Source organism: Paroedura picta, chromosome 14 (genome assembly GCF_049243985.1).
Source record: "Paroedura picta isolate Pp20150507F chromosome 14, Ppicta_v3.0, whole genome shotgun sequence".
Taxonomy (NCBI): Eukaryota; Metazoa; Chordata; class Lepidosauria; order Squamata; family Gekkonidae; genus Paroedura; species Paroedura picta.
Window position 1 is genome coordinate 11,207,511 of NC_135382.1, and position 24,968 is coordinate 11,232,478.

The window sequence follows — 24,968 nt, forward strand, 5'->3', positions numbered from 1 at the left end:
CTAGAGGGGGCTCCCGGGCCCTGCTTCCCCCCCCCCCCATGAAGCGGACAGTGGACCACCCAGCAGGGGCTGGCCAGCTCTTTCACATCGCCTCTGGCCGGGTTTTTTAAGTTCGTTACTTGGCTTTAGATTTATACCCCACCCTCTCCAGAAGGCCCAGAGCGGCTTACTGCTGTGTTTACATAATTGACGATTAGTCTCAGTTTTAGAATGCAATTCTATATCGGTTTTTGTACAAATTCAATTGCACAAAACCTATGGCTGCCTCTCATTGCATAGACATTAAAGTCGTTACTAAAACAGGGGAGGCCAAAGAGAGTTCTTGGGGGGTTCTCCATGGGTGGACTTTTAAGGTGGAGATGCCAAGGATTGAACCTCTGGACTTCTGTGTGCCAAGCAGAGGCTCTGCCACAGAGCCATAGCCTTTGACAGTTTCCTACTGGGGCTGAAGCTCCTCTGCCTTGCTTTCCAGCTCTAGTTTAGGACTGCAGTTTTATCTCCCAATCCCATACACATAACCTTGGGTGGTCAGTCCTGCCGAGTTCAGATGGTTCTTTTGCCCAGTGCAATACTCCCAATTTGATCACACTGAGGAAAGCCTTTTTAGATATTTATTTACAGTAACAAATGTTCCCAAATCTGTATGTCAACAATACGATTAAAAAGTAAAGGTATCCCCTGTGCAAGCACCGGGTCATGTCTGACCCTTGGGGTGACGCCCTCTAGCGTTTTCTTGGCAGACTCAATACAGGGTGGTTTGCTAGTGCCTTCCCCAGTCATTACCGTTTTACCTCCCAGCAAGCTGGGTACTCATTTTACCGACCTCGGAAGGATGGAAGGCTGAGTCAACCTTGAGCTGGCTGCTGGGAATGAACTCCCAGCCTCATGGGCAGAGCTTTCAGACTGCATGTATGCTGCCTTACCACTTTGCACCACAAGAGGCTCTTCAACAGTAGGATTATGTAGTGCTAAAAGCCCTTTTCTTGGAGGCTGGGAGATGATGTCCTTGTGGATCAGGCCAATAACTTCGGGTCTCCTCCCCCCTATGACATCTCCTGGGACTACCCTGCAGCTCCCAGGCCAACCCACCGTAAGCTGTTGGCAGATCCAGAAAGATGCTCACATGCTTTCTCCCCCAACCTCCAATTGTTTACATAAGCAGTAGGGACAAACACTTCTTCCATTCTTCCCCCAGCTTTGAGCTAAGGACAGTTTGACTCCAGCTATAACATAAACTTTGCTTCTGAGCAAAAGCTTATTAACAAAAACCCATTCCAGAGAGGAACAGGCCGCTTTCTCTGCCTGGTAAGAACCAAAGACTTGAATGAGGACAGACAAGTGGGCAGAATTATTGCCACTGCCTAATAACTGTATGATCAGTCAGGAGGTTGCCATCACTTTCTTTTCACCATGCCATCAAGGGTAAGGTGACCAGACTGTCCCACTTTTGGAGGGTCATCTGGGGGTACTTGGCAAATTGTACTTATGTTGAAATTTAAAAAAATATATTATAATACTATTTTTTTGTTTAATGCGTTCTAAGAAACTTTTTGTTGCTCCATATAGACCAAGTTTTTAATCAAGAACACCCCCCCCCCTGTCAATGGTGTCCCGCTTTACCAATGTTTAAATCTGGTCACCTTAATCAAGGGTGTCCCACTATTACTTATCCACAGGCCCATGCAGAGGGATTTTAAGAGGTGTGGGGAGGGGGGAGCTGCGATGCACTCCAGAACCTTTGTGAAACTTCTTCTTTGGCTCTTTTTCACTTTCCCTAGCCTTTTTAAACTCTTTTTCTATTGGCTTCCAGCCTCCTCCCATTGTTGGTAGGCCTGCACTGAGTCAATTAACAGCTTTTTACATTATTTTAACTAGGGGGCTGCTATTCGCTCGCAGGGACGGGGCGTCGGCTGCCCAGGGTTGGCCCGGCACGCGGCACCTTCTCCCGTGACGTCAGCGAGCACGTGGCGGGGAGAGCTCGCGCCGCGCGGGGACGAGGGTGGATGCACGGTGTACCGCGCATGCTCCAACGGAAGCGGAAGTAGCGTGCAGTCTGCCGGGAAAATGGCGGACGATAAGGTAAGGGTCCAGGGAGAGGAGTGCTTCTTTGGGCGGGTTGGGGGCAGCCCCAGTGCGAAGAGCGGCGAACCTGGCAAGTCAGCGTGTCCGGCCCTTGCCCTGTCCACGGCGGGCGGGGAGGAGGCGACCCGCACTGCCCTCGGCCAGGGGCCGCGTGGCGGAGCCCTCGCTGCCAGCTCTCCGGGTGTCTGCATGGGAGACAGAGCGGAGTGGCCCTTCGCCATCGGCAGACGCTCCGTCCGACATTGAGAAGCGAGGCTTGGGCGGGTGGCCTGCCTCTCCTGCCTCAGAGTTGTCGGGCGGATGACAGAGGAGAGGAGGAGGAGCGCTGCTTTGAGCCCCCGTTGGGGGAGGAAATGGGTGGCAGTCAGTGAAGTGGAGGAGGTCGCTGGGCTGGTGGCTGAGAAGGCGAGGAGCAAGCAGGGAAAGGGGAGTGGGTGAGGGAGGGGCGGGAAGTAGTAGAGGTGGGAGTACTGGAGAAATGAAAAGTCGTTGCGGGTCCCCCGTGTGCACTAAATATTAGGGACTGATGACAGTTTTTCATCTGTGGACATTTTGTCCAACAATCTGCAACTAAACCATGTATTAAGGGTTTCCAGCATTCCAATAAGGCAGTGGTTCTCAACCTAGAGGTCGAACAACCCTTTCACAGGGGTCATGGCAGGGCGAACAGCTTGGCCGGGGGGGGGGGGGACGGACTACTGTTGCCGCTCTTCCTGAAAGCACCTGCTAATTTATATGCAATTTATAACCACTTTATATACAGTCATGAACAATAGATCGTCACGCCATCGGTCAGTTTTGGTTTAATTTCTGCAAAAGAACACTTGCATAATTTTATGGTTGGGGTCGCCACAACACGAGGAACTGTATTAAAGGGTCATGGCATTAGGAAGGTTAAGAACCACTGCAATAGGGTATTATTAAGTTTTTTTTATTTGTGTGTATTCAGGTAAAGGTAAAGGTATCCCCTGTGCAAGCACCGAGTCATGTCTGACCCTTGGGGTGACGCCCTCTAGCATTTTCATGGCAGACTCAATACGGGGTGGGTTGCCAGTGCCTTCCCCAGTCATTACCGTTTACCCCCCAGCAAGCTGGGTACTAATTTTACCGACCTCGGAAGGATGGAAGGCTGAGTCAACCTTGAGCCGGCTGCTGGGATTGAACTCCCAGCCTCATGGGCAAAGCTTTCAGACAGCTGCCTTACCACTCTGCGCCACAAGAGGCTCTATTTGTGTGTATATGCAGCAGCAAATATCCAATTTTTAAAATTTGGGTCAGGACCCACACAAATGTAGTATCTGAAGTGGAAGGCCGTTCATTCTTAATACTTCATCACCATTACAAAGCTATTAAAATGCATGTTTGCATGTCATTTCCAATATGGAATTTTGTTTCCAACATATAGGACTCTCTGCCAAAGCTGAAGGATCTTGCTTTTTTGAAGAATCAGTTGGCAAATTTGCAAGACAGAGTAGAAAATGAGGTACAGGCCAGAGTAGGACAGGTAAGGGTGGAATTACTTAATGATTTATTTGTGGAAACTGTTTAATCTATATTTTATTAAGACCATGATCCCGGTAACTAACCTGCAGAAACATATTCCAGGAAAAAGCCCTACATTTTATTTATTGTGTCACACTGGGAAAATACTGAAACTATATGTATAGTTCCCTATCCCAAGATGACAAAATTATACCAGCTCTAATGAATCCAGTATTATACGGAAGCAAGGGAACCATGAGAACGTGTCCCAGTGAACAATTTTGGTTGTTGTGCAGATTGCTGTCTCATGTGCTTGTTTTTAATTTTCCTACAGGAAGGTTCCTTGCTGGCATCTCCATTTTTCAAAGGGTTCCTTGCTGGGTATGTTGTAGCCAAACTGCGTTCTTCAGCAGTCTTGGGATTTTTAATGGGGACTTGTTCTGGCGTGTATGTTGCTCAAGCCTATGCAATCCCTAATGTGGAGAAGACAATCAAAGAGTTCTTCAGTTCATTCAGGAAAGGACCAGACTAAAAGACTCTCCTTTGTGAAGCATTCTAGAAACTCCTCCTTGTACTTTAGAATGTTTAGACAATTTCATTGCTTAAAAAGGTCATAGGGATTTGGTTACTCTGGCTCTCATTTCAGATTTGTGTCCCTTGAAAATTGTTTATATCAGGCAAGTGTGAAATTTCAGCAGGTCTGGTTACAGTTATTCTCAGTCATTGTATCATGAAAGTGATAGTTGCAGCTTCAGCCATACTAGGGTGCTTTTAGACTATCAGCTTGGACAGCTATGCTTCTTTTCTGTAACATGCTTGCATTTGCTGTCTATTGAACTGAGGGCCCACTGTTATTGTTGGCTCTGGAAACTGCCTCATCCCCCCTGGCTCAGGAAATGCAGTTTGCCATGGTTCACGTGAGGTCACTTTTCCCCATAATCATGTGCAAGTATTATACCCAGATGTGATCGACTGGTTCATGTCTTACTGACTTGATTTGTTGGACATGTAATATGAGTGTTTCCTTACCCCCATCCTGGAAGATAATGTTTTAAACAGTACAAAGTCAAGTCCTGTGCCTTTTCCAATAAAAAGTTAGAGATTGATGCACTCCTTGTTTCCAGTGTTTCCCAGAAATGGTCTTTGAGATCACTTGCAGTGTTCGTAAACGAGCCCGATCTGCTGCTTCTACGGTACTTAAGAAAGCCTTGTGGGGGCTGATGCTTCTCTTGTCTGTTGTCATCTATGGATCTCATGCACCACTCTTAACTCTCTGTAAGGACAATGGGAAGATACCATTCAGTGCCTCATCTGTGGTGGTTTTGATTGAACTGACAAAGCTGGTGCTCTCTTTGGTTTTTCTGCTGATTTGGGACTGGAAGCAGTTAAGAGTTTCTGTGTCATGGCATCAGGCAGCTCCTTTTGCTCTTTCGGCACTATTGTATGCAGCCAACAACAACTTGGTGGTCCACATGCAGCTGTTCATGGATCCTAGCACCTACCAAGTGCTAAGCAACTTGAAAATTGGCAGCACTGCCCTCCTTTACAGTGTGTTCTTGCACCAAAGACTAACCATTCGCAAGTGGGGAGCGCTCTTCCTGCTGACAGCTGCTGGGGTGTTGTATACCTATGGAGGACTCCAGGATCTTCAGCACTCTCCTGCCTCTGACATGGAGCTGCACATCACACCTGTTGGCCTTCTACTGATCTCTCTGTACTGCATGATCTCTGGCCTTTCTGCCGTGTACACCGAAGCTATCCTGAAAACCCAGGATCTGCCTCTCAACCTCCAAAACCTATTTCTTTATTTTTTTGGTGTTTTGTTGAATGTGGCCATCCACCTATTAAGCGCTTCAGCCACTGGGTACCTGGAGGGTTTCTCATGGTGGGTGCTGCTGGTTATTGTCAGCCAAGCCCTAAATGGTTTGATCATGTCTGTGGTCATGAAGCACAGCAATAACATCACAAGACTTTTTGTAATCTCTGCCTCTGTGATTGTGAATGCCTTTCTCTCTGTCCTACTGTTCAGCCTACACCTCACTGCCTTGTTTTTCTTTTCTTTGCTGCTTATTGGCTTAGCTGTTCACTTGTATTATGGAGTCAAATAGATGAATGGAAACCGGTGTTGGGGGAGCTGACCATCTGCTGTCTCATGCAAAAATGTCAGTAGTTGTGGGTGTATGATTGGCTTTCCTTCCTTGCTGTCTCCTGACTTCAAGGCACTTCTGTTATAGTCCTTGTCTCTACAATTGAATACATGTTTTACTATGCTGAGCTGCGGCTCATACCCACCCATGCTGACTAATCATGGTGTGAGGAAACAGAACAGAACTACATGGGGGCTCACTTTCCTGGTGCCATTGTGAAGAGTGACCTAGGGAGACAGGGTAGGGGAGAGCTGCATGATGCATTAACTTGGGGGTCTGACTGTAGCTGGTGGTACCAGACAAGTAGCCAGGGCAATGCATCTTCCTCGGCTGAGTATTTTTCAGACTCTGGCTTTGAAGTATTTCCTGGGTCTGAGAAACTGCTCTTACCTTTATTCCTTTGTATCGGATTTAAGGATACTCTTGTTTTTAGACAGTATCAGTATAACCACATTCAGTTTGGGAAAGGGTCATTTGAATGACATTAACCACTTCTGTATGAAGAGTGTTTTGCTTTAATGTTTCTCTTCCTCCAGAAGTTCTGATTTAGCCCAGTGTGGTGACAAAGTGCCTTTTGGTAATTTTATTCCTCAGCATTTGTTGCTGGGGTCTGTCCCGGAAAGAACACTTCATTATAAGTCGTGACTTCTTCGGATCTCAGATTCCAGTAACAGAGCATCTGAAAGCCAACAGCTCCTTGTCTCTTTCTCTTTTTCCCCTGAAAGATCTTCCTATATGCAGTCCTTCTGAATTTGTAAGTCTCTCTGTATAAACAGCCCCATATTCCACCCATGCTTCTTATACATGACTAAATGAAAAGCTAGAATTGGGCAGTTGGTCATTGGGACTGCTTTGTGATGCCCAAGAAACAAGGACCCATGTCAGGTATTCTTCCCTATTCATACAGCACATTCAAGTTACGATATCAGTAGCATTTTTCCAGCCTGTCCTGCTGGGATCTTCCCCGCCCATTCTGTCTCCTCTGCAAATGCTGGTGTTTTCCCTTTTGCTGCTGCCACCAGCTCAAGTATTCAGAAATCTTCTGCTTATTTGCTGGATGTTGGAAGGGGGCAGGTCTCTTCTTGTGCTGAATTAACCAACTTCATGTGCACATTCTGTGTCAATATTCAGGATTGGCAGTTCTGGACTTCAGGCAGGGGCTATACTGGTTCCTTGATTGCCATCATGGGGTTGGGGGTGGCTAGTGACCCTTGCCTACTAGTGCTAGGAATCATAGTATTGATAGATCAGTATACGTATCAGTATATGTATATGCTCAGGTTCCACTAGTGTCAATTCAGTATACCAAACAATGTCTAGTGTGGATGTAAAAGATTAAATTTAATTTCCGATTTACCTGACTGTGCATATTCTTTTTGTCTTATGATTTTCACTTGTGTACAAAGTCAGTTTTGCCATAATATGGGATAATCTTTATAAAGAAATCCCAGCAGCCTTACAAGGAGAGGTTGAGAGCGGGCAAGAGGTGACTAGATTGCTGTGTTTAACTTCGTAGAAGGTACGCATGTTGAAGAGGGGTCAATTCATTTACTGCAGCTTTAGAGACAAATATTATGAATGGGTTCAAATTATGGGAAGGCAGATTCCACTGAAATATTAGAAAGCATTTTCTGACAGTGAGATCTCCAGGCCCCACCTGGAGGCTGGCATCCTGAGAAAGCAGCCATATTCTTCAGGCAAAATGAGACAAAAGGATTAGAATCATAGAAGAATCCTAGATGATTCTATGATTATAACAATAAAAATAATTTATGGTTGGGGGTTGCCACAACAGGAGGAACTGTATTAAAAGGTCGCGGCATTAGAAGGTTGAGAACCACTGCTCTAGATTATAATTATAATGATCAGCTCTGCAGGCAAAAATGGCTACTTTGGAGGCCGGACTCTGAGATATTGTACCACTGTGAAGTCCCACTTCCAAACCTGCAGGTATATTTCCAACCCAGGGGTAGCCAAACTCCAGGTGGGACCTGGAGAGCTCCTGGAATTACAGCTCATCTGCAGAGTGTAAAGATCAGCTCCCCAGGCAGAAAGGGCTGCACAAGCCTAACTTTCACATCTAACAACTTCCCTCACTTTGCCTCACACCACTAACAGAGTTGGCAGGTGGCTGATGAGTGCACTCCTCCCCCCTCCCTTCCTGCCTGCTGTGAAGGAGCCTCTGACAGCCCCTGACTAAGATGAGGGAGGAGTTTCCGAGAGCAACGCAGAGGAGTCTGTGGAGGTACTTGTGCTTTCCCTTGGGGTGGGGGAAGCTTTCCCCTTCTGCCTAACCGTTGGCTGAGAGGGAGGCCGCAGAAAAGCCCCTTCTCAGTTAAAATACTTCTGTAGCCGGCCTTGCTGCTGAAGGGAAGGCACAGCCAAGCCATGTATATTTCTTCTCCACAACTCTCTGCAGATTTGAGGCCTACTGCATAGGATTGTTGTGCAGATGAAACAGGAAGCAAAAGAACCTCCACAACAGCATCCACATTCATTGCACAACAACCCTGTGTGGTAGACCTCCAATCTACAGAGAGTTGCTTGGCTGCATCTTCCTTCCAGCAGTGAGGCTGGTCAGAGCGGTATTTTAAGTGAGAAAGGGCTTTTCTGTGGCCTCCCTGTCAGCCAACCGTTAGGCAGAAGGGGAAAGCTCCCCCCCCACCCCGAAGGAAAGCACAAGTTCCCCCACAGACTCCTCTTTGTTGCTCTCAGAAACGCCTCCCTTGCCTCAGTCAAGGGCTGTTCAAGGCTTTTTCACAGCAGGCCTGAAGGGAGGGGGAGGGAACGCACTCATCAGCCACCCACCAGCTCTGACAGCGGTCTGAGGCAAAGTGAGCCAAGTTGTTGAACGTGACAGTTAGGGCGGGAGACACTGCTTGATTGGGCAGGAGATGCAGCCTAGTTGGGCTGTTGGGGAAGGGTGCCAGGGGGGCCGGGCCCGGACAGCGCTGGATAGTCTCTGCCCAGGAGGGCTTTTCACAAATATATAATAGGGCAAAGTGTTAAAGATAAGCTTCCATGTGCATGCACAATTCCTCAGATGCAATGTTTACTTCTTCAGGTTGTATCTGAAGAAGTGTGTATGCTCATTTAAATGTATAGCTTGAGTAAAAGTTAGATGGGTGTTGAATGTCTGTGACTGACCCGGGGGCAGCCAGCAAGCTTCCAGAGCAGAGTGGTGATTTGAACCTCCAGATCCTAGTCTGGTGCACCGCTACATTTTGCTTACCATGTATTGAAGTGCCACCACCAACAGAAACAAGAAAGGTGGTGGGGCAGTGGTGGACAGCACCTGATGAAAAAGCAGCCTTCTCAAAATTGTTATGGAGAGTTTGTTTTTTCTTCCTGCTGTTCACTTTGGTCTTTATGTTTTAGTCCACCTCAACAGCCTTAGTGAATGACCCAAGAGAGTGAAAACAAGAAATTTCCTGGGGCTAAAAGCACCATGAAAGTACTTTGGGGAGACAGGAGTGATTGCTTCAGGATAGCTGCTCCAAGCACATGATTTTCATCCCATTGCAGCTGGATGGAAACAAGCCCCTGGTTACTGAGGACAGCATTTCAAAAGCAGGGACCATTTAAAAAGGGAGTGCCTCAAGGCCTTCAGGTGGGCTGTGGCTCAGTCTGCGTGGCTCCGTCTGTGCGTGCCAGTTGTCCCTGGGCTCGAAGTCGCTCATTCTGAGCAGAGAGGGTGATGGCGTCCTGGAGTGACGCCTGCAGCAGCTTTCGATATCTCCGTTCCAGGGCCTCCAGTTGCTCTTCAGCATGTCCCTTGTAAGCCTGAAAGACCTGCAGGAAAAGGCCAAGGAGTTTTGAGTACTATATGTGAGAAAAATGAAGAAGAAAACCTGATTAGATGGACTCTGATCCAGGAGGGCTCTTCCGATGTTCCTGTATAAGCTTATGCAGAACTGGAGTGTCTAGAAGCACCATAGGGACCCTTCCTAAACCCTCTGAGAAAAGGCAGTGTTATGTTAAGGACTATTAGGAATAATCAGGAGTCATTAAGGAAAACAATCCCCTCTAAATGTGCTATATATTTTCACTAGGATATGAGCCACTAGGATATGGAGTCCTAAGGTTGCTGAAGGGAACCTCCACATGGCTCTGGGATTTGGAGATTTACTGCCTCTGGATGTGGAGGTTCCCTTCAGCAACCTTAGTAGCCATCGACAGACCTGTCCTCCGTGGACCTATCCCCCTTTAGAGGGGTTAATTCCTGTGGCCATCACCACATCCCCTGGCTGTGAATTCCACATTTTAATAACTTTTGCTCTAATTCAGACTTCCATTAAAGGGAGTAATGAGGTGGTAAGATTTAGGGCCCCATTGCAGGACCTGTGCTGGATCTTAGAAGGATATGGACCGGTTTGAGATGGGGAGGTTCAGGCAACCTGCAGGATGTGATGCTTTTGAGCCTCTGCTTCACGGAGGTGTTCCTGGTATAGCTCCTCCAGGTCCCTTTCTGCCTCTGCCTGCTCCTTCTGCAGGGCCTCCAGGCGTAAGGTCAGTAGGCTCTTTTCCTTCTGCCAGTGCAAGGCTTCTTGCTGCTCTGGAGGAAGCTGGCAAGTCAAGCAGAAAGAACATTTAAGCAAGATGATTGTGGGGACAAGAAGGGGGAGGCCCTTGTGAACTCTGCTTAGAAAATTTCTTACTCTTGCTTTCGTCCTCCAGCAGTTCTGGGGGAAGGTTATTGTCCCATGTGGCCTCACTGCCTGTTTCTCTTTCTGGAGAGACCTTGCTGGCAGACTTGCCAAGCCTCTTGCTGATTGCTGCCATAGAGTTTCCAGAGCTACCCATTGTCATTTCCAGGTACAACTGGAAGTGCAACTGGTTACAATGTAGATATGCTGGCCCCACAGGTCCCTGCCCCCCAACCTTTCTGCTGGTTGCTGTGCCTAGCCACCCTAGTTGCTTGGTCCCATAAATGTGAAGGGGGACAAAGAGCAAAGCAAATACACAGCAATGTGTCCCCAGAGGAAGCCCGTATTCGGTTTTTAAAGTATTTATTTTATTTGTCTTTAAACTTGTATCATGCCCTTCCCTAGAACTCAGAGGGTATCACATCAGATTGGAATATAATTAAAACCTAGGTAAGCATGTCACGTAGATTAAATGTCTAAATCAAAAGATTTAGGGTTTAAAATCAAGCTGCCAGCTCTTCTGAAAGATTAATATTTATTGGGGAGGGGGCTGATCAGTTCTTAGAGTGTTCATTTTGGGCGGGTGAGTTTTAGGCAGGGAGGCCAGCATTCTAGATATTATTCCTAGGCTTCAAGCAAAGGCCTGGCAGAACAGCTTGGTCTTACAGGTTCTGCAGAACTGTTTAAGATCCCACAGGGCCCTGATCTCATTTGGGGCTGGGGATCCTGAGCATATTTTGATCACTTGATCTCAATGCTCGGGAGGGGGAGGGGGAGGGAGGCAGAACTGTTTAAGATCCCACAGGGCCCTGATCTCATTTGGGGCTGGGGATCCTGAGCATATTTTGATCACTTGATCTCAATGCTCGGGAGGGGGAGGGGGAGGGAGGCAGAGTATATCTAATAATAATATCTAATAATTTAGGTATTAAACTGTCTAGGCTTTGTTTTCTAAGGAAGTAGCTTTCACCCAATGGCAGGCTCCCCTCGCTAGCTACCCCCTCCCTGATGGTCTCACCTTTTCTTGGCCTGCCAACTTCTCTTCTGTCCTCAGAAACTGCTGCTGGATCAGGAGTCGATGCTCTTCCTGGAGGCACTGCCTCTTAGCTTTGGCTAGAGAGAATCTCACATTTATGTCTTGCTGAGCAGCCCAGCTCTGGAAGGGAGAGACCCAACAAGTCAGTCGACGTTTGGCTTACAGAGCAAGCGTAAGCATTGCAGTCAATCAGCTTAGCATGGTATTCATCTGCTTAGGACTGCATTGCTAAAGCAATGCTCACTTTGGGCTGCTGTTCTTCCATCACTGGTGTTCTCACTACAATAAGAAAGTCACAAGATGTCATAGTCCCACTGTGTACCACATTGGTCAGACCCCACCTGGAGTACAGTGTGCAGTTCTGGAGGCCTCACTTCAAAGAAGTCATGGACAAAATTGAGAGGGTACAAAGGAGACTGACGAGGATGATCCGGGGCCTAGAGACCAAGCCCTATGAGGAAAGGCTGAGGGACGTCAGCCTGGAGAGAGGACGTTGAGAGGGGACAGGATGGCTGTCTTTAGTATTTGAAAGGTGGTCACTTAGAGGAGGGTAGAGAAAGGTTCCTGTTGGCAGCAGAGGATAGCAATGGGTTTAATGGGTTAAACTACGTGTAGAACAGTATCAACTAGAGTAGTTCAGCTGTGGAATCAACTGCCTAAGGAAGTGGTGAGCTCCCCCTCACTGGGATTCAAGCAGTAGATGGAAAGATACTTATCCTGGATGCTTAGGCTGATCCTGCATTGAGCAGGGGGTTGGACTAAATCTGTGTCCCCTTCCATTCCTTGGTTCTATGATTATTTACCTGGCTTTAGTTCCCTGCAGGTCTTTTCTGAGCATTATCTTCTACATGCACCTGCAAACTATGAAAGGCAATTGGTTTCCCAGCAGGACTTCCTCCTGTACCTTCAATCAGGGATTCCCAACCAGGGTTCTGGGGAACCGTGGGGTTATGCAAGATTTTCCCATGGTATCCATGGTCTTTTCCAGAAGTTTGGATGGTCACTGACATCATGAGATGTCACTGGAGTCCGCTTCCCCTGTTGTTCTACAGGCCTAGTCGTTCTTGAAGAATGAAGAGGAGAACCAAAGATGGTTGGGTAATAAAAGCCAATCTATTTAAAGTCTTCTTATTCCGTTTACTGCAGTAACAAACTCAGTCATTCTAAATGGCAAAACGAGGCTCTGGACACGATACACTCATTTTCAATTGTCTTCCTCAGTGACGTATCTATTTATAAATATTTATATATCAGAACAATAATCATATTCGTCTATTATCCAACCTCCTTCCCCACATCCGTATATCTTCAATATGCCTTCTAATATTCCAAATATGGATATGGGTCTTCACTATCAGTTCTGGGAACAATACAATATGCAAATTGTCATCCTTATTAAACACAGTAAAGAAATAGTAACACAACCCTTTTAGTGTCCCCTCGGCCTATGGCTCCTCACAATGTCTGCCACACACGGATCCCAACGAAATTAACAAGACGCCCAAATAAAAGCCCTGCGTGCCTCATTACCAGCAAATCCCAGTTGTATCTCATTAGCTATTAAAGAGATACAGAACCATGACTCTTAACATTTTCTAATGTTACAAATATGGCAGAAAAACAAGAAAAATTCCAGGAGGAGTTTAATCCATTAGGAGTCAATGTGTTAAAAGCAAAAGTACAGAAACATTCATGTAATAATCTATGCTGAACATCGGTCCTCTGATGCAGTCCAACAGAGACTTGTTCCAATCCAAAAACAGTTAAGTCCTTCAGAGCATGTCCCACTTCTTCTTCCCAGTGATTAGTCAGGGGGGCTTCAGAAATATGATTCTTGATCCAGGAAATGTCTTCCATAAATCTCACTTTCAAAGGGTGTGTAGAAATCCCAATGTAGAAAACTGATAGTGAAGACATATATCCATTTTTGGAATATTAGAAGAGATTTTGAAGGAATGCGGATATGGGGAAGGAGGTTTGATATATATGTTTATAAATAGATACATCAATGAGGAAGACGATTGAAAATGAGTGTTTAGTATCCAGAGCTTTAAAAGGGGAGTAGATTCAAGGCAAGCAGGCCCATCACCAGCTAATGACTGGGATGTTCATGGGGAGTCTTCCCATTGGGAGGCAGTTAATCTCATATTTCCCATGTTAGAAGGCAGCATTTATGGAAATTGCATCCCACCCACCCGCCAAAAAGGGGGGTAGTATTTCAGGAAGTCTTCTGCACTTCCACAAAGGAAGTAAGCCCAATCATCTGGTAGCAAGAGGGTGTTGGTGTTGGTAGTGGTGACTATTAACAAGTGTGTTTTTTCCCCACAATGGCTCAAAATTATATTTTAAATGCAAAAAAATTCCTGTCCTCATAAGCCCATAGCTGCTTTTTTGTCTTCTATGTTAGGAAGGCATTTTCCATATTTCAGGGGTCCCCCACCTTCTTGAACCTGGGGCATCGTTGGGGGCACAGTCACAAAACGGCTGCCACAGGAGGTGAGACCAGGGGCAAAATGGCTGCTGCCAGAACTTTGTGTGGTGGTGCCAGCTGTTGCCAAAAAACGGCATTTAAAAAAAATCTGTGCAACCAATCAAATCTCCAGTGGCAATTCAGAAGTCTGGATGGGCACCGCCAACTTTCTTAAGACACTTGCCGGGCACCAGGAGAGGCATTAGTGGGCACTAGGACACCCACAGTCACCACGTTGGAGGATCCGGCCGTACTGTGTGCGACTTGTAACTTCAAGTCATGTAGGTTCTTATTTTTTATTTTATTCATTTATACTTGTGTTTATCAACCATCACTCCTGAGCTCAACCGGCTCATGGCAATTTACAATAAAATCCATAAATCTTAGATCTCTGGTTGTATTTAAGAGCAAGGCATGGAGCTGGCAAAATGATCCTGTTGCTGTTAGCGAAATTCTGCCCAGCTTCTCAAGTGTTCAGATTTCATAGCCCTACCAGTCTCTGAAGCCCTTTGTGACTCTTACAGGACTGGAAGCTTCCGATGCCTCCTTCAGACCCTTGGAGTCATGGGCTCCAACTTTGGATGGCTTCTCTTCTGCAGCAGCTTCCTGGTGTGCAGTAGCCTGCCCAGCACCACCTGTGGTGATCCTGCCATCTTCTGTGGCGGACAAATCTAAAGGGATGGGGGATTCAGACATTCAGGGGGGAGCTTGCTCTGCAGGGCTATACCAGTTCCTGCCACCTTGTTTACATATATTTCATTACTAGTAGCCTATTGTCCAGAAGTGCACTTCCTCCACACTATGTTAAATATACCACCCCGCACACATGCTCTCAAAGGAATCTCCCACCTTTCTATGCTGGTCTCCCCATCTCACCACTGGTTTCACCAAATGGACTTCCCCAATCAGGACTGGAGCTCTGGCCATGTACTCTGTTTGGGTGGGCACAACACAGATTGCATCAATACCCAGCAGGAGCTCTGCTTATTCCCACCTCCAGTGGCATGGAAGAGAACTGGCACCCCTGCCTAGCACTGTGCTTCTGCCACCTGGCTCAAGTCCTTGCAGCCCACCCATAAATCCTGGGGTGACAAAATGCCTTCAAACCGTCCCTGCAACCCAACATTAGCTTAGTCCTGGAACATGGAGCAGAGTACCATTATCTTCTAGAAACTTGCTGTCTCATCTCTAGATGTCATGGGCACTCCTAGAAATCCCCAGGGCAGGGTAGAGGAGCAATCATTCTGGGCCCGAATATCACACCTGATCTCTTTGTCTCCTGCTGTGTATCAGCTTGGGGCAGGTGGCTTCCCAGGTGGTTCCTGAGGGCAACTCTACTGTCCTTGTCTGATGCGATCTGGCCCTGAAATAGAACACAGTCTAATGGAGGTGGTTCAGAACTAGGAAAGGAGGGTCCATTTGTCCACCCACCGATCTGGAGACTCCTTTTCATAGAGCCTGGAACAGAGAACATTGTGGGGAAACAACTGGATGCCAGTGAGTCCCTTGTTTTACCTAAGTGTGTGCGCGTTGTTTTACCATTCCTATCAGGTGTATGTTTCCCTTCTGCATGTCAATTCACTTTCACTTCACAGATGGGTTGAGCTTTCATTCTCCTACATGGATTTAGATCTCTTTAGACACTCTGTTTTCTGTTTGCTGCATGTCCATTCTTTTTAAAAGTGCTATTGCTGCAGTTTCCCTCTTGGCTTCCAATGCAAAGGTAATTAACAAGCAGAATGATTCCATCATATTTCCCCTTCCCCCCATTTTTCCTGCCCTTGGTTGGCCACTCCACCACCAACATTGGTCTCTACTTATTGGTCAATTTCAGGAGAGATTCTTCAAGCTGCTTTCACTTTAGGGTAGCCATCTTAGTCAAAGGTTCTCCCCACCCTTCTTTGTTCTATAAGCTACAGTACTACTTAGGCATTTTTAAATGTTTGCAGACTAGTGATAATAGGGGGTCACTGTTAATGTTGCAATTTTCATGTGGTTCCTACATTTCCTCCAGCCTTCTCCTCTCCCCGTGTTCCTCTCAACTAGTGCCTCACAGAGCAAAGCACTGAGAAATGCTCTGAGTTCTGAAGGGTTGCAGGCTGCTCTCTCCTTCCCCCTTCCCCTCCCATCTTGTCAATTTCATTTTTAAAAAGAAAGTATCTCCACTATTGTGCTGTTTTTCCCCTCACCTCATTGTGGAGGCTGAGGAGAATTCTTTCTCTCAAAAGTTTCCCTTTTTGTCTTCATACTCCTGTTAGTGAAGAAGAAACTAATTTTAAAAAAAAGGCCTAAATTACATTGAGCCTAAATGGACTCCGGGGAATAGTAGAGGACAGGAAGGCCTGGAGCAGGGGTAGTCAAACTGCGGCCCTCCAGATGTCCACGGACTACAATTTCCAGGAGCCCCCTGCCAGCATTCGCTGGCAGGGGGCTCCTGGGAATTGTAGTCCATGGACATCTGGAGGGCCGCAGTTTGACTATCCCTGGCCTGGAGGATCATTGTCCATGGGGTTGCGATGGGTCGGACACGACTTTGCAACTAACAACAACAACAACAACAATGTAACCTGAGTTATTGCCTGTGCTGAAAGTCAAGGCAAAAAACACCAGATAAAGCTTTCCCTGATTTTTTTTTTTAAACCAGGGATCTGAGTTTAGCAATGCTTCAGTAGAATTCTTCCCTTTCTCTGTAGTGGCAAAAAGAGAACTAAGGGAGTAGCGCCCCTCCTCCTGGTCATGTGATCATTTGGGCAGGAAGACACCAGAAGGAGGAGGGGCACACCTAGTCCATTAGAAAGTTGGAAATCTTTTCCGCATCAGGCCTGCGACTGCTCAGTCCCCATGTGGAGCTGCACAGAAGCCACAAGGATGAGCCCAACTTCACCCCCCTTCTGATCTATGCCAATTCAGTTCACATGTTTTGCTTTTGAAAAGCTCATGTTAAAATAGCTGTACTTTTTTCTGCCCTGACTTTAAGTCAGTGTGTACTGAGGAAAAATACCCCACACTCCAAATGTTCAGGATGGGCCTGAGAACCAGAGGTGTGTAGCTCACCTTGGCATCGGGACAAGACCTGATTATTCTTTCACATGCTGCTGATGTTTCTTTTTTCTCCTTCCAGCTCTGGCTCTTTAAAACCTTGAAAACAAGCCAAACATTCAGTCAGTTAGTCCAAAGGCATTTTGCTTTGTGGGGCATGTTTCTAATAAGTCCCCCTCATTCACGCATGCTGCAATGCTGGATATGTGCAAATGATCTCCATGGGTGCAGCTTCCACCACTGACCCAGCCTGGGTCATCTTGCTTAAATGCAGTGGCCATTGCCCAGTCGGGAACAAGGAACTGTGTGCTCAGTCTAAAGGGAGCAGGATGGATGAAAGAATTGGCCTCCTTGTTCAGGTGCAGAACAAAGTGTGCCAGGTGGGTCACGTGCATCAGTCCACATTTACAGGTCAATAGTCTGATGTGGTCAAAATGTGGGGGTCCCTTTTCACCTCTTGGCATTCCTTCCAGCGGGGATAGTCACATAAGGCCAGCTCCTCTTTTCCCAGATATCTGCTGCAACATGAGAAAATCCAACTGTCCTGGGATGCCAGGTGGATGTTACATTTTCCCCTCCTTGAAAATAAAACTCACATCCCATCAGAGTCCATATTCAGAGTCACAGATGACCCACAATTTGCAGCTAATGACCCCCACACACTATGCTTGGGTCCTCAGCTGGAGTGCATTTGCTGTGCAATCTTATATAGAATTATTATGTGTGTTCCAAGCCCACTGGTTATAACTGGACCCCAACCTCCTGGTGGGGATGCAAGAAAAAAGGGAGGCCCAACGTGCAGGTTGACACAGTGGAAAAAAGCAGAAAGAAGCAAAGTGTGCTTGAAGTTGTTTAATGTGTTCTTCAAAGGAAAAAATGATATTCTTCCACAAAAAAAGTATTTGATAAATCTATAATTTCAGGAGAGATAATAAATTCCAACATAAATGGAAAGTCTGCCTAATAACTTCTGGTATTAGTCACTTTCAACCTTAAATGTAAAGGTATCCCCTGTGCAAGCACCGAGTCATGTCTGACCCTTGGGGTGACGCCTTTCAGCGTTTTCATGGCAGACTCAATACGGGGTGGTTTGCCAGTGCCTTCCCCAGTCATTACCATTTACCCCCCAGCAAGCTGGGTACTCATTTTACCGACCTCGGAAGGATGGAAGGCTGAGTCCATCTTGAGCCGGCTGCTGGGATTAAACTCCCAGCCTCATGGGCAAAGCTGTCAGACGGCTGCTTTACCACTCTGCGCCACAAGAGGCTCTACTTTCAACCTTAATGAAGTCTCATTCAGGCATCCGCATCACCGCTTACGTAGAGAAATTCCATACATGTCGGAAGCTCTTATGAAGACATTTATTCCACCATGGGCCTTACAGGCCCTGTGGGACTGTATTAGCCCTGCCAGGGCTCTAGTCTCAGGCACGCTGGGAAGGAGAATGAAATGGAAGCCGTCCAGACAAAGATGCAACAACTAGTAATTGATCAGATGTCTCTCTGGTGCCAAAAGGATGCATAAATCCCTTAAAAGGTTAAGGACATAGGAAAATGTATTCGTTTTTCTATTCACAATATGGAGATGAAATTCCACTTTATGAATAGTATTACAACTGCACTATGCAATGCTACCTCTGTTTGGCCTGCATATATATGGTCTTTGCTATATAATTATCTGACCTTCAGAGCCAAAAATTGTTACATAATTTTAAATGTAGTTGCTATTTTTCTTCAAAACCATTGCCAATTTTCCCCTATAAAATTGACTGCAGAACTGTGCTAGACATTTATACATCATTTGAAAACTAGACTTATAGGTTAAATAATTAAACTGCACAAGTCATAAGCATTTTCAAGATGAACATGTATCTGAAAACTACACAAAATCTATTTTTCAAAATACTTCATGTGTTTTCTGGGAAGGATCCTGTGAACAGTGAGTGGAGAGGTACTCATGGACACTGACCTTCCCCACCCCCTTCCCTCAGTAACACCAAGACCTCCCAAAAGCTGATGCGAAGGGCTGAGGGTCCCAGGTGGTAAAAATCCCAAAGTGTTGGCAGTAGGGTTGCCAGCATGGAACTACACCTTATCTCTAGACTCCAGAGATCCATTCCCCTGAGAAAATGGTGGCTTTGGAGGGATGGACTGTACGGCATTGTACCCCACTGAGGCCCTTCTCCTCCCTTGGTTCCAAACCCAAATTCCAAGGAATTTCCAGGAAATCCCTCCGGGTGGTAAGAAAGGGATCTGGCCACCCCAGTTGGCGGTGACTAGGAGGAGCCATGCAAAATAGTCCCGCCTCTCTCTTCTGGCAGCAGTGCTTCCATTGGAACATGAGTGAAGCAGGAGCAATTCTTCCAGGCTCCCTCTCTTCACTGCAGCCTGTCAGCCTGGCTGGCTTTCTGCTAGCTTTGCCAGCCTCCAGGTGGGTCCTGGGGACCCCTGTTTTCTACAGCTCATCTCCAGGTGACAGAGATCAGTTCCCCTGGAGCAAATGGCTGCTTGGGAGAGTTGACTCCAGAGCAATCTATTCCACAGCCCCCTGTTCCTTCCAGGAGTGCCACACAGGGACCAAGTCAGGGGGTACGATCCAATCTGCTTTTCTTTTCTGCTTTAAAAGTGATCCCCTTTGACCAGCAAAGGATCGTGGGACAAGTGTGGACAAAAGCCATGTGGGAATCAGGAGAAATGGAGTGGAAAAGCTGGCTGGATCCAACCCAACAGTTTTACAGTATCCTTTCCCTTTAGCTTCGGGTGGGCTGTCGTGTTGGTCAGAAGCAGCAGAACACTGTTGGGATTCCAGGGGCACCTTGAAGACTAGCAACATCCTAGTCAAAGCGTAAGAGCTTAAACTGGACTCAAACTTTGTTTCATTTCCCTTTAGTGTGAGAGCGGCAACCGCGGCTGGGGTGAGCTTGATGTTGGATCTAAATCAAAGCGTCTAAATCTATATTGCATTTGGCCAAAGGCCTGGGAAATTCCAGCTTGAACTGGTCAGTGTGGGATGTGCTGTTCTTCAGTGTGCCCCAGGGACCCTCTTCTTTGCAGCAGGAGGGCAGCCTTTGCATCAATGCGGCTGTGATCCGCAGTTAGCCTTCTCACCTGCAGCTCCTTCAGCATCTGCCCCAGTTGGCTGAGCCTGCTGTCGTGCTCCAGATGTCCACTGAAGAAGAGCTGGTCACGGAGCTCCCCAATTGCTGCCCTTCGCTTCTGAGCCTCTCGGGCAGGATGCCAGCAGGTTGGTGCCACTCTCTTGGACACGGATTTCACTTGTTCTGCCAGCCAGAGGGTAGACAGTACCTCTCGGCCAGAGGCCTCTGGAAAGAAGGCAGGACTCTCAGCTCAGCTGGGGAGAGAAGCGGCCCTGGCAATTCAGTGCCTCTCTAGGTTTCACCTGACTCTTTGGGACTCTTGAACTGTTTGCTGCTGAGTGGCCAAGCTGGGTGGTCACCCTTGAGTATGGGGGGAGCTGATTTGACATGACTCTCCCTGGAAAAATAGCTGCTTAGAAGGTTGACTCTATGGCATTATACCCCGCTGATGTCCTTACGCTCCCCAAACCCCAGCCTGCTTGCTGTCAGACTAAGGAACCTAAATTCTTCTTGGGCTCAATGACTGCTCAAACTGGCCAACAACTTGAAAATATAATAAACATCACATTAGTAAAACCGTTACAAAATAGTATTTTTAAGGTGGGGATGCCACATGATACTTGAAACAGACTGTGTGCACCAAAGTATGACCTTCCATGTGGCACTTCCACTCTTGTTACACAAATGCCACAAGCAGAGCTTGGATCTCGTTTTGACAATTGTGCGAGAATCCATTCCTGCTCAGCCTCTGTCATGCTGCAATGCCTTTAATTCAGTATTTCTCAAGATCTTTCAAGTCTGATATTCTCTCTTAAACTTCTAGCCAGTTATTTTCCCATGCAGTAACCGTCACCTGATACCCTGACATTAAATAATAATGGAAGTGCAATGGCAGGGGATGCTATCGTTTTAACAAGGACCACTCTACAGCAAAGTTTTCATGGATCTCTATCAGGAGTGAATTGCACAAGGGGCCACCAACAAGAAAAGCCCTGTTTCTGAGAAGGGTTTTATTTTCTGACCTCAGCCAGAATGAGGGGTCCATGTGGGGCAACCATTTTCTCAGTTTGAGTGTGCAGATGGTGCATTGTGCCACTGCAAAGTGCTGCACATGGGCTGCTATCCTACCATTCTGTTTGAAGCCTTCCTCCAATGGAAGGTAAAGCCAGTTCTGTTGTAGTACAGATCCTTAGACTAGAGGAAGGCTTAAAGTCTGAGTCATTGTGGTGTAGCAGTTACAGTGCTGGACTAGGATCTGGGAGATTCAGTTTCAAATCCCTGCTCTTCCATGGAAGCTTGCTGGGTGACATTGGGCCAGTTTAACCTACCTGGCAGGGATGTTGTGAGGATAAAATTGAAGAGAGGAATCATGTTGGCTGCCTCGAGTCCCCATTGGGGGCAAAGGCAGGATATAAATAATGTTTCAAAAAGGCTTTTGTAGTGACCCAGCAGCAATGGACCATTTTTGGAAGCCCCCCTTTCTCTCCCTGATAAGAGAGTGGGCAGCTGTTTATACTTGTTCTAATGGTATAATGTATGTATTTAAATGTATATTTTATACAGATTGTATGCTTTATTCTATTGAGTCTCATGAGATAGGGCAGTTAATAAATATGATAATATTTTAGGGCTGTAGAGAACTAGGATGTACAGCTTGTTATGATTGGGTAAAGGCAGAATGGCCGAAAACATGGGGACTCTTCCCCCTTTTCAGGATTACTCAGAGCTCCTCCCAGCTAGTAGGCAAAGAGCTAACAGGTTAGCTCTGAGGAAGACAAGCAAGCCAAGAACCAGGGGATGGAGGAACCCTCAGTGAATTCTTGTGTTTCAGAGTTCCCACTTTTCTTGTGCCCACTGCTTTGAAAGGGATGTCAAAGTAAAACCTGTTAGTTGTAGAACTGAGCCAGCCTCATGTTTTGGATTCTTTTCTTGATTTTCTGTAACATGCATATTATTTGTTCTTATATCCTTTTCTTGCGTTCCTAGTAAATAGAGATGTATGTTAGTGAATAAAGATCCTTTTCCTTCTTAAGGATCTTAGTCTGTGGCCAAAGTTCTTAGTTGGGTTTATTTTTGGCTTCTTACCTGTTTTTTCAGGAAAGTTGTGAGCATAAAATGGAGGAGGCAAGTTTGATGTATGCTCTCCTCCCCCCCCTCCCCCCCAGTTCACTGTAGGAAAGACAGGAGAAAAATATAAGAAAGGAATAAATCACACTTGGCTCAGCAGAGGGCTCGGGTAACAGCCACTGTCTTAAAAGCATGGCCCTGTCCAGTCGGAAAGGCCTCTGCCCTCTGTGTTGCTGCTGAGACATTCTCTGGCTGTTTGCACCCTGGGCACTTCCTGAGACACCCTTCTGCTTTGGGGCTGGGCAGGAAGAGCTCCCCATTACCTGGCAGGGTGAGGTTGAAGAGTGCGAATGTGAGCGCATTTCCTGTCAGCAGCTGCTTCAGGACCCAGGAGAGAAAGTCCACTTCAGCAGGAAGGGCACCAGCAGAGCAGGCCGAGAGGAGAGGCGAGAACCTGTATTGGCAAAGAGCAGCAAGGAAGAAGCCCTCAACACAACCACAGGAGAAACTGGATGAATTCAGTCTGAGCATAGAGGGGGTCCTGGCTCCATTCGAGGCCTCCCCCACCTAGTGCCTGAGATTAACCATCCCTCTCTCCCCACATCACATTGCCTCCTCTGTGAACGCGCCTGATCTCTCCAGGTAGGCCGTATACTCACCGCTCAGCAGAGGACAGTTCATCCTCACCAGCAAACTCAAAGATCCGGAGGGTGGCTCGTCGAAGACTCTGCCCCTCTGCCCTCTGCTCCAGAGTGACCGTCAAGAGGGTGCCAAACCTTAAGGGGAAGCAGCACAGTTAGGGCTGGGCAGACAGGTGGACATTTCCACAGCAGACACTCACAGACACACCCCGCATCTGGTCTCTGTCACTTGCACTGGATGAACAGACCAGTCCATATGCAAAATAATTATTTTATCTGTGGATGAGATCTGATTGATAGGCAATTCCCCTGAACTTCCTGCATTTCCTGGCATCTTAACCTTGCTGACTGATTTTTCTACCAGTCTGTATAACTGTCTGCCTAGTGAGGAAGGATCCCTTCTTGCATCCAGAGAAGATGCTGCCTCTGGCATAATTTACTATTTCTCATCAGCTTTATTTTTGTACTTTAGATTTCTGCATTTCCGTTCTAGTCACTGAAAGCAAGGAACAAGTGTTTGTAGTGGAACTGTAATTTTACCACTCAGGTACAAAACATAGCATGTGGCGCTGCTGAATTTGATATTATATGTTTCTCATTTCTATTTCTCTGGCACTAAAACAAGCTTCTAGTCCTTATTGATATGGGTAAAAAATGTGAGCAAATGAGTAATATTGGGAGAAATTTTAGAACTGCAGAGGGAACTTTCCAGGGCTGAGGGAAAGAGTTTCAGTGTCCAGGAAAATTTTAGACACTCACCCACTGCTCACAGTTCATAGTTCTCATTCTTTCCATTTTGTTGATTTCTGTTGCATGTAGGGTTCCCAACCACTAGGTGGTGGCTGGAGGTCCCCCACTATTACAATGTATCTCCAGGTGCCAGAGATCAATTCCCCTGGAGAAACTGACCACTTTGGAAGTTGGCCTCTATAGCATTATTTCCAGGGATTTCCCAACCCGGAGTGGGTATCCCTAGGCATCTGATCTTGCATCTGATCCTTGAATGAATGAAAACCACACAGTGCAAATAGAAATATGTCAGATTGTTATTTAAACATTCTGTTTCAGTTAAACGGCTGCGATGGGGGACAGTTTGCCTTGCCTTGAAGAGCTTCAGGGCTGAATAAGATACAAAATGCACAGGCCTGGTGCCTGGCTTACTCCAGGCACTAGGGTTACCAACCTCCAGGTGAGGCCTGAAGATCCCCCACTTTTACAAACGATCTCCAGGTGTTGAAGATCAGTTCCCCTGGAGGTAATGGCTGTTTTGAAGGGTGGACACTAGGGCATTGTACCACAATGAGCTCCCTCCCCACCCCAAGCACTGCCCTCTCTATCCCCCCCCCCCAAATCTCCAGGTATTTCCCAATCCAGAACTGGCCTATTTTGTAAAGAAAAAAAGAAAAGAGGGAAAGAGGCAGCCTGCAGTCCTGAATAGACCTCCAAGGTTTGTGTTCAAGCAGGCAAAAGAGCCAGAAAAGTCAAATGGTCAGCAAGCTGATAGAACAGCCAAGGAATTTAAGGAACCCACACAGAACTGGCTGTTTGTCTCCCCTTCCTCTTCTCGTGCCCCTTACAGTGTTTTGAGCTGTTTCTCCAACTCTTGTTGCAAATACTCCTGGGAGTGTAACACCCCCTGCAAGTAGAAGTCTGTGGCCATTTGTGAATCATCCACAACCATCTCGGCTGCCTTTTCCACCACCCTAATGAGAAAAGGGAATAGAAAGATTAAGGTGAGTCATCTTTGTGAGGACTGGGTGGCACAGACATCTCAAAACCTAAATGGGAGTGATGCAGTGCCAAGCCTGTCTTCACTGACAGATCCAGAGGGACATCGGGAGTGACAAAGCCATGTCAGTCTTTGTGCCAAGATGGCCATGCAATCAAACAAGGAAACCGCATGCAGGCCAGAAAAGGTATGTAGCTTGCAACAGATTTAAAAACAGAAGCGTATCTCAGGTATGATGGCAGGGGCACATGGGAGGTGTGGGAGGAAGTGACCGGTGCCTGCCAGTGGCCCCAAGTAACCTGCTACATACCACTGATGCCTGCACCTGCAGATGGAGGACAGCAGCGTACAGCACCCATCCAGACGCTGCAGCCCCGAGGCAGGGTGCGGTACTTCTCAATGATGGCATGAACCTGTGGGGGACTGCTGCCCCAGGTGCCCCTTGCCTGTGCCCCAATGCCTGCCCCTGTGGGCGGAGGATAACAGTGTGGGGGTAGTGCAGATGGAGCTGGAACTTGGGAGTTGCCATCTC

The 24,968-nt window shown here is 46.9% G+C and overlaps 3 protein-coding genes across 4 annotated transcripts in view; 2 read left to right on the plus strand and 1 right to left on the minus strand.

The window, feature by feature from the left end:
- Positions 1–1,937: 1,937 nt before the first annotated feature.
- Positions 1,938–4,670, plus strand: LOC143823519 (SLC35A4 upstream open reading frame protein). Its single transcript, XM_077309908.1, has 3 exons — positions 1,938–2,079; positions 3,488–3,586; positions 3,899–4,670. Exons 1-3 carry the CDS (start codon positions 2,065–2,067, stop codon positions 4,094–4,096), a joined length of 312 nt encoding a protein of 103 aa, XP_077166023.1. The 5' UTR covers positions 1,938–2,064; the 3' UTR covers positions 4,097–4,670.
- A 30-nt stretch (positions 4,671–4,700) lies between these two features.
- Positions 4,701–7,067, plus strand: SLC35A4 (solute carrier family 35 member A4). Its single transcript, XM_077309907.1, has one exon. It carries the CDS (start codon positions 4,701–4,703, stop codon positions 5,670–5,672), a length of 972 nt encoding a protein of 323 aa, XP_077166022.1. The 3' UTR covers positions 5,673–7,067.
- A 1,431-nt stretch (positions 7,068–8,498) lies between these two features.
- LOC143823825 (uncharacterized) overlaps positions 8,499–24,968 on the minus strand; it is a 36,445-nt gene continuing 19,975 nt past the window's right edge. For both annotated transcript variants that reach the window (XM_077310487.1, XM_077310489.1), the window contains 11 exons: positions 24,285–24,410; positions 22,726–22,842; positions 22,390–22,520; positions 21,883–21,981; positions 20,010–20,224; positions 16,918–17,001; positions 15,127–15,226; positions 14,386–14,534; positions 11,376–11,513; positions 10,109–10,276; positions 8,499–9,503 (listed from right to left, as the gene is read on the minus strand). In XM_077310487.1, coding sequence (XP_077166602.1) covers positions 9,318–9,503; positions 10,109–10,276; positions 11,376–11,513; positions 14,386–14,534; positions 15,127–15,226; positions 16,918–17,001; positions 20,010–20,224; positions 21,883–21,981; positions 22,390–22,520; positions 22,726–22,842; positions 24,285–24,410 — 1,513 coding nt within the window. In that variant the 3' untranslated portion in view covers positions 8,499–9,317. The remainder of the gene's footprint in view (positions 9,504–10,108; positions 10,277–11,375; positions 11,514–14,385; positions 14,535–15,126; positions 15,227–16,917; positions 17,002–20,009; positions 20,225–21,882; positions 21,982–22,389; positions 22,521–22,725; positions 22,843–24,284; positions 24,411–24,968) is intronic.